The sequence below is a fragment of the Argiope bruennichi genome, chromosome 7, assembly GCF_947563725.1.
Source record: "Argiope bruennichi chromosome 7, qqArgBrue1.1, whole genome shotgun sequence".
Taxonomy (NCBI): domain Eukaryota; kingdom Metazoa; phylum Arthropoda; class Arachnida; order Araneae; family Araneidae; genus Argiope; species Argiope bruennichi.
The window spans coordinates 105,276,451-105,289,653 of NC_079157.1; the positions used below are offsets into that span (position 1 = coordinate 105,276,451).

Genomic DNA, 13,203 nt, shown 5'->3' on the forward strand with positions numbered 1-13,203 from the left:
AATTTTTTTGAAAATGTTTGTACTTTAATTTTTAGTTGTCACTTCTCTATAATTATTTTACCCCGTTATATGTTCTCAGCGCTCATACTTTGGCAATGAAACTGAGGTAAATAAATAAAGAACGGTCAGAGGACGTAGAAAAGGAGTAAGAAATTAATCCTTTTCACTCAAAAAAGTTAATGTAGGATTACGCAAAATTTTATCATAATTTATAAATATTATTCTCTTAATTCAAGCAGAAAGAGAATTTTTTCCCCTTCTCCTAAGTTGCGAATCATGAACCGACTTGTGCATTTATCAAAACTGAGGCAGCCACTAAGTCAAAATATTAGCAGACTAGGTTTGTATATGCTTTAACTTTTGAAATATTATTTTGTTTTAACAACTAGAAGATTATATTTTTAATAATAGAAAGTTTTAAATATAATAATTGTTCTTGTAATTATACTTTTTTAAGAAGGGAAAATTGTTCCATCTGTTAAAAGGGGTTTTCTCAAAATCTGTGTTTGCAATTTCAGTTTTTTAAACTTGGTATTCTTACATATTTTATTATATACACATTTAAGGGCTTTCTTTTTAAATATATATAAAGAAAATCTTTTTCTCCTCCTAATTTCTCAAGTTTATATTTAAATTATCATTCAGTATGGAAAAATCATTTTTTTAATGCTGTTTAAAAATTCATCACAACATTAAAAATATTTAAGGGTCTCTGTCATTCTCATTTTTAATTTGTTTTATTCTACCTGATTTTTAAAATTGAAAAAGATATTGCAAAAATGAAAAACATTATAAAATGATTGATATGATGCATACTTTTTGTTAAAGATTTCTAATTTTAATCATTATATAAATTTCAATATATAACAATCGGTTAAATCAAAATTTTTAGAGTAATTATAAATTGCATTGATATTAGTTGAATTAGAAATTTATGTCAAATCATATTTTGTTGAATTTATATTTAGTAGAATTTAAATTATCTGATATAAATCATTATGACCTCTTATGAAGACGGTCATAAAATATTTTAAATTAATTTATATATCTATACAGAATTTAATTTCAAACACCAATATTTTGTATGATAAAGCTCTATATTTAAAATACAATTTTATTTCATTTCGTAAAATTCTTTCCATGGCTCTAAAACATGCAGAAGCATTTATATTACAGAGTTTACACGAGAGACAGCTGTTTATGGCAATTTAAATTATCATTAAAATTTATATTTAACTTGTAACATAAACTGGCTTTGATCAGAATATTGTCTGTTATTTATTAAAATATCAATCTTCTATTATAGATTATTAAAATTGCTGCATTTTTTATTGTTTAATTTTCTTTTTTCTTTTTAACTTGAACCCTATTTCTTCGAATACATTTTTTTTTTGTTATAATTTTTGTACTTCTATAATTTTGTAAAATTAATTTTTTATCTACTTTTTAGTTTCCTCCAAGGCAACAACAGATCAATTTCATTGTCCAGATGCTACTCCTGAAGAAATTCGTCTTGTGAATGAAAGAATTAAATTAAGAAAAGCTTTGAGGGCAGAATACTTGAGAAAAGTTACTGATCCCCATTCTACTGAACCTATAGTTGTATGTTCTTTTCTTTATATGTGTGTGCTTGTAAAATTTTAAATATTATCTTTTATAATATATTTTTATAATTTTTCACCTTCATTTTTAAAAGTGAATTATTTTTTTTCTTGGTAATTTTTTCTTTTTAATTCTTATTTATTTTTACGACAAATTTATTTTGATTCAAATTCAATTTAAGATTTGCTTATATGGTTTTTTTTTGTAATATTTGTGAACTGTAGCTAAAATAAAAGGATACTTGAGGCTTATTTCTATAATGCACTGATCTGTGAATTAATTACCAAATTCGATTACATTGTGTAACAGATTAACAGAAAAAAAAAATCCACAAATTTTCTGAGCATAATTGTAATAGTACACAAGTACTAATTCAAGCAGAAAATTTATAGATGTCTTTGGATCTTAAATGTGGTAAATCATTCAATATTAATATATTTTCTTCCACCATATCAATTAATAAAGCAGGTTTTATGAAATTAAAAAAAAATAAAAGCCCAATGAACAGATAAAATAATTTGAAAATAAAATTTTTGAATTATAAATAGTCTTAAAATATGATGTAATATCATTAACAGATTACAATTTTACATTGGATTTATAATTATCATAAAAGAGTAGACATAGTTTAATTTGGAAAACTTTTCTGTTCAGTCAACTTGTTTCATCTTGGAAAATTTAGCTACATTCATTATGTTCTAAAATGTTCCGAATTGTTAAACATTTTGCATTTCTAATAAAGTATACTATATATAATTGATAAGTAATGTCTAAAATTATGTTTGTGGTTATTTCTGATATTTATTTCATCATTCCCAATGCTCTATTGATCTTTTTAACTATTTCAGTTGACTTTTTTTTTCTTTTATAGTTTGATCCTCTTATGCAAAGATATTATTCGATGCACATGACTCTAACAGATAGATTTATACCAACTTTTAAAAATTGGTGTCAATACATGCTTACTTGTATTATCCCAATTGTACTTTTTGGTATTTATCTGCAGCGGTCAGGGGTAAGCAATGGTTTATTCATTTTAATTTTATTATAGAAAAAAAAGTTAAATAAAAGTTATTTATTAACTAATGTAAATTTGATCTTGTATTGTTAAGATAACTAATTTTTAAAAACATGTTAATTTGATATAAATTTCTTTAAAAAGTTGGGTTTCCTCCCCCTCCCCCATTTAAATGTGAAACTTTAATAAACTTTCCAATAAAGTTTAAATACAAAGGTTATCATATAATTTTGCATAATATTTTATAGATACAGTTCTGCAAGTTTTGATAATGTTTTTTTTAAAATTAGTTTCTTTTTATTTATATTTGTTTTCACTTATTTTAATAATTTTAAATACTATATATATATAATATATAAACGTGATTTTTATTGTATTTGAAATTGGGAAATTTAATTGACACAAAAGTATAGAATTATTGTTTGCTATATATTTTTTTTAAATTTGTAGAGAAATAAGTTAAATTAATACCCCTATTTATATTAATAACATGTAAAGTATTCATTGATGGGGAAGAAGACTCTAAAATAAAGTTAAGCTATATATTTTAACTTTATATATTTTTAAACAATTATATTTAAACTATTGAAAATAGCTTAATATTCTTTCTGATATGAAATGGCCCCACCTTCTCCTTTCTCATCCATTTAAGAAACCATAGTTATTATATTTTTCCTTTAAAAATTATTACTTCATGTTTCAGTTTTATTTCATGATATGCTAACATAACAAGAAACACAGAAACCAAAATCTTGGATTAATACTTTAAAAGATCTTAAAGGGCAATAGTTTTTCTCTTTAATATTAATAGAATTTGTAAAAGTTTGGTTTCTATATGATTTTACTCTTTGCGAAACGGAGGTAGAAGCATTTAGAATAAATATTTTTATATTGAAGGAGGCTCTTTAGAAATTGGTGTCTCTTACTTTAATTATCAAATATTCCTGTTAGTTAGCAAATTCTTTTTCAAACAATGAATTTTAAATTAAAATAGTTTAAATATCTAAAAAATTCACCTATAAGATTTCAATGAATTTTTATATTTTAGATCTCTAAAAGAACTAATTTGGAATTATACCATTCTATTATTTAATTATTGAAGCAGGTATTTTTAAAAAAAATAATGAATCAATATTTTTACCTAGGATCATAACAAAAAAATTATTAAATTTGATAAAGGTAATAAATTAGGGATGTTGCTAGAAAAATGTTCTAAAATTTTTATAATATTCGATTTTAATTTAAATGAGTTCTAATGTACTACTCTTCTAAACTGGATAAAAGAATAAAAATTGATTTCTCCAAAAAAGAAAAAAGTAAAGTTTGATGTTACAGGCATCTAAGCAGTAGCCTAGATAATAAACAAACAAAAAAAAAAACACACCTTTATTAAAATTATAATTAAAAATTTAATTTTATAAAAAGAACTTTCATTTTTCTGTGAGCTTTGAAAATAACATATTAATTATCTCTGTAAAAATAAATGTTTTCATTGACTTAGTCTACATTTTTTATGTGAAGATGCAATCTGCTGTTTGTTTTCTAGGAGAAATTTGAGAAAAAAATTCGAAGTGGAGAAGTTGAATATAAAGATCGCTTATTCAAGTACCAGTAATGAAGATGCGGTTGGACATGTCATTTTCATTATGGATCTTAAGTAGAATATCTGTATTTAAAGGTCCTGCATAGCAAAATTGTTGAACTTTGTTTCTCACAGACTAAGTTTTTTTGTTCATATTTCTGAATAAATATGTGAAATATGATGAATGTTACAACTTTTATTTTATAAATTCTTTAATATTTTCCTCAATGTTCATCAGTTTTACAGATATTTTAGTTTAATTTTAGAACATCTCACATCAAATATAGAATGTACTGAATATTTTGTTCTGTCTTCAGAAATCAACTATATATTAAAGTTGTCATTATAAACAAAGATAAGAAGAACCTTGCCATATTACTATGTCTAGAGGATTGAATTTTGATTATATGATACTCATAAATACTTATCTGTATTTCTGAGAAATGAATTATGCTTCATCATCCAATCATCATGCATTCAAATATTATTTTAATGTAGACTACATAATGACACCTTAAGTCAATTACCCAAACAATGCCTGAAACAATTTCACAAGCTATCTTTCTTATCAATCTATTTCCTATTTCAATCTATCTTTCCTAATATTCACTGAACCAAAATCTGAGCTGTTAACATATAGCTAAATCAATTATTTTATATTAATCTTTGTATCTTTTGTCATTCTTGAATAATATCAGAACTTATGAATTCAATAGGTTACTACGAATTTTTAAAACTATTAATCTTCCAAGAGTAAATTTTTAACTCAAAACATCAATAGGGTAATACAATTTTTAGTTGTACATCTTTAACAAGCTCATCAATCGCACCAATTCATAACCACGTTGCTAGACCAGTAACGCATCCTATTTCAAACTATGATTTTTTAATCGAACTTCAGAACTTAAATGTAGATGATGTAAGAAATACATGTGACCTAATAAATTGAGAGACTTTGCATTTCAGAGCATTCGGCAGATTTCAAGTTAGAATCTGTGAGACGATAAATAGTTTTGCATATTTTTTTCTTTTTTAAATTCTTATTGTAAATTATATAGCAATCTAATTTTTAGATCACTACAAAATATTAAAATTGTTACACTTCCAAAAATAAATTTTAAACTCAAATCAACAAAAATTTAATACAGTTTTTTATTGTACATCTTGCTCATGCATATCAATCACTCCAATTCATAGAATTAAGTTTTTAGACCAGATGGTTGGTTGTTTTACTGGCACAAGAGCCAGAGTAGGCTATACTGCGCCAGACGTATGGTTAATAAAAAAAATTTCTAATACAACCTAAAAAGAACTTTAATAAGAACAAACAATGCATTAAAAGTCGACGTTAGAATTAAAACAAAACGGTGGAATAGTGAACAAATTTAAAATTATGGAGTTTATATGGAATTATAAAAACCAATTGCCCTAATAAATTTAAAAAGATTTTTATGAGGATTCTCTCCCAACAGCGTTGTCATGTCTAGTGATGAGGAGTTAAAATACCGTAAACGATGAGAATTAAAATCAGGACATTCAATAAAAATATGACGAATCATTAAAATCACTTGGCATCTCGAACAGAGAGGAGCTCGATCACCAAATAGAAGATATTTGTGGGTTAAACAAATATGACCAATGCGGGGTCTAGTCAATTTGATATTGAGCTCGCGCATTGGATGAGAAGGCCAGGTTGTAATTGTCGGTTTTATGCTACACAATTTATTATTTATCTGCTGATTCCATGATGCCATTACGAATGAATATGCATTGAATAAAATTTTCTTGCGTCGGAGAAGGTTATTTCATGCTGCATAAACAAAGTTGTTTTTTTAGCAGCATTATTCGTCAGTTCATTTCCAATTCCTCCGACATGACTTGGGACCCAACAGAATAATAATTCATAGCCTCTATTCTTTAGAGTCCACAAAAGATCCAAGATTTCTAAGGCAATGGGATGAAGCCGACTATGAAAATGGGAAAGAGTTTCTAAGGAACTCATGCTGTCAGTATAAACACAAAATTTGTGTTCAGAGCTTTGAGAAATTTTCTATAAGGCATAGAAAATAATTCAGTAGACAAAACAGAGAGGCATCTATGTAGACTGTAGCCGAATGTTTGCGTTCCAAACACAATACCACACCCAACATGATCATCTGACTTTAAGACCGGAAACGCATCTTATTTCAATTATGAGTTTTTATTCAAACGTAAAATCCTAAATGTAGATGGCGCAGGTAGATATTTTGACCTCTTGGATAATATTAATTTTCCGTTTAATTTCCTCATCATTAATTTTAATTCCCTAATTTTTAGTTTACTACGAATTACCAAATACTAAGATTAAATTAATACAAATAAGTACAAAATAAATTAAAAATGAAGAGAAAATATATAAAGCTATTCATTGTGACCCAGATTCGAACCTGCGATCAGCAGAAGGCTCTGAATTGGTCAATCCATCAACAACTTTCGAGCGCCACCTACATTTGACCTTACTTGATAGTTTAAAAAATCGTAGCGTAATATATATTGGGATTTTGGTCAAAAAGCATAATGCTATAAATAAGAGCGATTACAGCAAATGCGAAATATGTGGAAATAAAACCTTTTATTATTTTTATTGATATTTTCATATAAACATTTATTTTTGGAAGTGCAATCATTAAAAAAAAATAGTAGATAACTTAGAATTAGTCTGAAGTGCTAAGTACTAAATAAATTAAAAAAGAATATATAATATATAAAACAAATCATGGTCCTCCCTAATTCGAACCTGCGATCTGAAGAATGCTCTAAAGAGGTCAATCAATCAAGTCAAGCATATTTCGAGCGTCATCTACATTTAACGTTCCAAGGTAGTTTAAAAAAATCGAATCTTGAAATATGATCGGTTTCAGTCAAAAAGCACAATGCTATGAAATGGAGCGTTTTCAACGCATGCGCAATATGTGGAATTAAAAAATGTTATTAATTTTACTGATATTTTCAGATTTATTCTTAGAAGTATGAGCGTTTTAATAATTCGTAGTAACCTTAGAATTAGACTGGAATTTATTAACAAAATAAATGAAATATGGAGATAAAACTTGTATAACTATTCATCGTCTCCTAGAATCGAACCTGTGACCTGCAGAATGCTCTGAACTGATCAATCTATTAAGTCACACATTTTTTGAGCGCCATCTACATTTAACCATCGAAGTTAGTTTAAATAATCGAAGCTTGAATTATTATTGGTTTCTGATCTTAAAGCAAAATGCTATGAACTGGAGCGTTTTCAACGCATGCGCAATATGATGAATTAAAAAAAAAAACATATTAATTCTATTGATATTTTAAGATAAAATTTATTTTTAGAAATATAAGCATTTCAAAAATTCGAAGTAACCTCAGAATTCATCTAGAGTGTAATGTGCAAAATAAATTAAAAATAAAATGTATAAAACTATTCATCGTCCACCAGATTTGAACCTGCGTTATGCAGAATGCTCTGAACTGGTGAATGAATGAAATCAAAGATTTTTCGATTGCCATCTACATTTAACATTCAAAGTTAGTTAAAAAAAAAAAAAAAAAAAAAAAAAAACACTTTAAATAGGATCGATTTCAGGTCTAAAAGCCCAATGCTATGAATAGGAATGATTTCTGTGCATGCGCAATATGTGGAATTAAAAATCTTTTATTAATGCTATTAATATTTTCAGACAAAATTTTTTTTTTTTTTAATTTATTGGCATTTTAATAATTTGCAATAAACTTAGAATTAGGCTGAGTGTAAAGTACAGAATACATTAAAAATAAAGATAAAATATATAAAACTATTCATTCTTTCTCAGATATGAACCTGTAATCAGCAGAATGCTCTGAATTTGTCAATGCATCAAGTCACACATTTTTGGAGCGCCATCTACATCTAACATCTCAAGTCATTTAAAAAAAATTCAAAGCATAAAAAAGGATGGTATTCTGGTCTAAAAGAATAATGGTATGAATTAGGGCGATTTCACAGCCAGTGAAATATGTTAAATTAAGAACCTTTATTATTTGTACTGACACTTTCAAATTAACATTTATTTTTGGATGTCTAACCATTATAACAATTAGTAATAATCTTAGAATTCGTCTGGAGTGTAAAGTTTAAAACAAAATAAAAATGAAATATATAATACTATTCATCATCTCCCAGATTCGAACCTGCGTTTGACAGAATCCTATGAATTGGTCAATCAATGAAGTCACATCATTTTTCCATCACTATCTGCATTTAAGCTTCGAAGTCAGTCAAAAAAAAAAAAAAAAAAAAAAAAAAACGTTGTTTGAATAGAATTAGTTTTATGACAAAAAGCGCATTGCCATGAATTGGAGTGATTTATGAACAAGCACAAAATGTGGAAATTAAAAATTGTATTGATACTAATGATATTTTGAGAGAAAAATTTATTTTTGGGAATATGAGCAACTGAATAATTCGTAGCAACTTTAAATTACTCTGGAATGTAAAGTACAAAATAAATTTAAAATGAAGATAAAATATTTAGAACTATTCATTGTCTCAAAGATTCGAAACGGCGAACTGCAGAATGCTCTGAACTGGTGAATAAATGGTCACACATTTTTCGAGCGCCATCTACATTTAATACGGCAATCCACTTCTAGTTTCAAACAAGGCGGGAATCTAGTTTAAAAGCACAATGCTAACAATAGGAATGACTTTTGGGCATGTGCATAAAATTGACACTTAAAATTTTAAATAAATTTATTAATATTTTAACGAAAAATTTTATATTTGAATTATAAAATTTCGAATAATACAGAGTAACTTTAGAATTATATTAAAAAAAAAAGTTAGAAACATATATAAAACTATTTTGCAGCTACAAGACTCAAACGGAAGAGAGGCAAAGAACTTTAGTTCGCCCTGTTGCTCTATCCACCAAGCCACTTATTTCTTGAATATCGCAGGGGTCTTTGATAGAGATGCATAAAACACGATTTTTTGAATAACAAATAATTTTGCTATTGTTATTTTTAAATATTTGTTCCAAATATGTTATTTCAATCATATTATTAATTAAAAATTATTACTTAGTATTAAATATAAAATTTATTAATTGTAATTAATACTTACTTACTAATTTAAGTAACGTCTTATTGAATTAATTTATCTGTTTCATTTTACTTCTTAAATTTGATTTTTTTAAAACTATTTATTTAATTTCTTTATTGGAGTAAACCATTTTCCGAAAAATGTGCATTAAATATATATGTTATTTCTTTAAAATATTTACTTTAGTTCTATTCTCTACCAATAGATGGCGCCAGCAATAAACATAATATATGCATAGTCATGTCACAAGCAATTAAAAAGATTTGTATGGAATAGTGCATCATCAAATGCGAATATCGGTTAGTCAAGGTCACTCTCATGAAGTGGAGAGGCGACTTCCCACTTTCCAGTAAAATCACAGCTCCGATAAATTTCAGTGATATGCAATTCAATGATACGATAATTCCAAGAATAACCAGTCTGTTCACTTTTCAAACCATTTACAGATTTCTGTTTTGTTCGAGAGCTTCCATTAGACAGATCGTATCGATTGTTACTTTCTATCGTGATCCTAAACCTGTAATCGAAATATTACCAGTAAGATCGTATCAAGAATTTGAATCACACCTCTCTTTAGGGATGACGAATATTTTACGAGCGATTATTACGTAACCAATATCAAAGTCACAAATACCAGTGATCAATACTTTTCAAAGAGGGGTGTGATTCAAATCCTTGATTCGATCTTACTGGTGATATTTCAATTTCAGGTTTTGGATCACGATAGAAAGTAACAATCGATACGATATCACCGAAATTTTCCGGAGTGGTGACTTCACTGGAAAGTAACAATCGATACGATCAGTCCAATGGAAGCTCTCGAATAAAACAGAAAAGGAGAAATCTGTGAATGGATTGAAAAGTGAGCGAAGCGGTTATTGGAATTATCGTGTCATTGAATTGCATATTACTGAAATTTATCGGAGCGGTGACTTCACTGGAAAGTGTGAAGTCGCCACTCCACTTCATGCGAGTGACCTTGATTGTCCGATATTCACATTTGATGATGCGCTATTCCATACAAATCGTTTTTAATTGCTTGTGACATAACTTTGCATATATTCTGTTTACTGCTTGCGCCATCTATTGGTAGAATATAGAACAAAAGTAAACAATTTAAAGAAATGACATATATATTTAATTCAAATTTTTTGGAAAATGGTTTACTCCAATAAAGACATTAAATAAATAGTTTTGAAAAAAAAAAATCAAATTTAAGAAGTAAGCTGAAATAGATAAATTAATTCAATCACACGTTAGTAAATTAATTATTAATTACAATTAATAAATTTTATATTTAATATTAAGTAATAATTTTTAATCAATATGATTGAAATAACAAATATTTGGAACAAATATTTAAAAATAATAACAGCAAAATTTGTTATTCAAAAAATCATGGATTATGCATCTCTACCCCTCTTTGAAAAGTGTTGATCACTGGTATTCGTGACTTTATGATATTGGTTACTTAATAACCGCTCGTAAAAATATTCGTCATCCCTATAACTACCTCTTCTTTTGGACAAACCGCAATTCTTGGTGATTTGCAATAGCAAATTCAACAAAGTCATTCACGAACAGGAATAGCTGAGCCCCCACAGTTATTTGTGAACGAACTACATACTCAGAAAATAGTGGCCTGCTTCAATTCGTTCATTTAGATCCGAGGTTCCCAAACTTTTTTTTCTCGTGGCCCACTTTCAAAGTTTTATTATTTTCGGTAGACCCCCTGCTGCTACATTTCTAATGTATTCACAAAACTCCTAAAAATATCACCCTAAATTGGGGGTGTTAAGAAGAAAAAAAAAAGTAGCACATTTTCTTGTGTCCTATTTATTAAAATAATACTTGTGGTTATACAAAATTATAAACATTTATTATTACAAACAATCAAAAATTGACAAAAAATCAACAATAAAAAATAGTTATACTTTTAATGAGACGGATGTACTTGATGAATAGACAGCAAATTATCAATATTTGGCTTCAGTTTTGTAAGAAGTAATCTCAAATCTCCCCGTTCTGTGATGTTAAATCTGCTCCTTTTTTTTTTTAACAGGTTGGTAACGGCACTAAAATTTCTTTCGACAAGATATGATGAGGGAAACGCTATCAAAAATTTTCTCGCAATTTCACACAGCCCAGGATATTTTTCGGGGATTTCTGCCTGCAGCCGAAATGTTTGAGCCTTTTTTTTTAAATTTCACCTTCAGTTTCTCGTTGGTGCTGAGCTCAAGTAGCTCCTCTTGTAATAAATACCACATTCGCCTCTTCCGTTTCATCAAAAGGGGTTATGATCCATGGTGGTATTTCCATCGTCAGAATATCTTCAAATATATTTTTGAAGTCATGATGTAGGGTATTTAAATGTTGAGCGTATGTCTAAATATCCTCATCAAGACATTCTATCTGTGACAAGTGTGGAAACTGGGAGAATTCGCGCCGACTAATATTTTGCTTCATTAATTTCAATTTACCAAGAAAAGCCGAAATTACACCCTTTGTTTTTATTAAATTAAGGCTGTCCCCTTGTAACTGCAAGTTAACAGATTTGTTCATAAAATTCAATGACGTTAAGTACGCAATGTCCGCTTTAAATTTGATCAGATTTTCTTTTAAATCTGGTGCTTTAGTTTCCAGACACTATCACTGATTCGAAAAGTTTGTAAAATCTCGATAAGCATGCACCTTTCGACAACCAGCGTACTTCAGTATGTAAGAGCAGTCGTTGGAAATCTTCATCATTTTCATCGCACAATAGTGCAAATAAACGGGTATTCAAAGCATTGCTTCTTATTTTATTAACTGCATTAATCACAAATTGAAGCGATTGGTGCAATCTATCACTCAAATTTTTCGCTACAAGGTGTTGTCGGTGTATGACACAGTGAATTGCAATTAGTCCTGGTATTATTCTTTTAAGATTGCTTATAAACCCACGATATCGCCTGAACATGGCAGGAGCTCCATCTGCTGCCACCGAAATAATGTTTGTAAATGGAATAGATTTTTCTGTAAAAAAATCACTCAGGACATTAAATATCGATTCGCCTTTAGTGTCCGACTTCCAAGTTTTTGCGAATAGCAGCTCTTCATGGATTTCTTTGTCCATAACAAATCGAACATATGCCAATAATAATGCTTCATTACCAGGCAAAGTAGACTCGTCTAACTGAATAGAAAAATGAGTGGTTTGCAGATAATCCCACAAGACGCTTTCTATATCAGAGCTCATTTCATCAATACGTCTTTGTACAGTGTTGTTACTTAAAGGAATTCTTTTGAGTACGTCAAATGGAGGTTTGTGCAGAACAGTTTTTAAAACCTCTTCAATAGCGGGTAAAATTAACTCTTCTCCGATGGTGTGAGGTTTTCCAGATTTCGCTATAAGCAACGAAATATTGTAAGATGCCCGCAAGCCATCATCGTTACTTTGAGACGTTGTAGCAAACATACTATTTAGGTCTCTTCTCATATTTTTCCTTTAATGTTTGAAAGTATTTCAGATCTTTACCTATTTTTTCAGGATGACACCTTCTTAGATGGTCTTCGAGCTTCGATGGATTCATAGAGTCATTGCTCAGAACTTTGTTGCATAAAAGACATGGACAATCGTTTGTCTGCCGTTGATAGAAGAAAATTAAATTTCAAATAATCCACACTGTACTGTCGACATTTCTTCTTAGATTCAGCCATTTTCCGTATCAGTGGTGACCTGTAAAAAAATGTTTGTTTTTGAGACGATTTTACCAGAATATGGCTATTATAACACAACAGAATAGAATTATTGCAATAAAAAAAATGCCCGCGGAAACACCGCTCTTTTAATTAATCACCGTCGTCGCGTAAATAAATATTTTTAAACAAAAAAAGTACCTAGGTACCTAA

The 13,203-nt window shown here is 28.3% G+C and overlaps 2 protein-coding genes across 2 annotated transcripts; one reads left to right on the top strand and one right to left on the bottom strand.

Annotated features, from left to right (window-relative positions):
* Window positions 1–94: 94 nt before the first annotated feature.
* Window positions 95–4,387, top strand: LOC129976107 (uncharacterized). Its single transcript, XM_056089490.1, has 4 exons — window positions 95–340; window positions 1,451–1,602; window positions 2,474–2,617; window positions 4,167–4,387. Exons 1-4 carry the CDS (start codon window positions 277–279, stop codon window positions 4,233–4,235), a joined length of 429 nt encoding a protein of 142 aa, XP_055945465.1. The 5' UTR covers window positions 95–276; the 3' UTR covers window positions 4,236–4,387.
* Window positions 4,388–11,944: 7,557 nt separating this feature from the next.
* Window positions 11,945–12,769, bottom strand: LOC129975511 (SCAN domain-containing protein 3-like). Its single transcript, XM_056088573.1, has one exon. It carries the CDS (start codon window positions 12,767–12,769, stop codon window positions 11,945–11,947), a length of 825 nt encoding a protein of 274 aa, XP_055944548.1.
* Between the last annotated feature and the right edge of the window lie 434 nt (window positions 12,770–13,203).

Bases quoted from the DNA above. Each gene is read 5' to 3' on its own strand.
- LOC129976107 (XM_056089490.1), top strand. From the start codon at position 277: ATGAACCGACTTGTGCATTTATCAAAACTGAGGCAGCCACTAAGTCAA. The intron at 1,603-2,473 runs GTATGTTCTTTT...TTTCTTTTATAG, and splicing joins ATTCTACTGAACCTATAGTT to TTTGATCCTCTTATGCAAAG. The intron at 2,618-4,166 runs GTAAGCAATGGT...TTTGTTTTCTAG, and splicing joins TTTATCTGCAGCGGTCAGGG to GAGAAATTTGAGAAAAAAAT.
- LOC129975511 (XM_056088573.1), bottom strand. From the start codon at position 12,769: ATGTTTGCTACAACGTCTCAAAGTAACGATGATGGCTTGCGGGCATCT.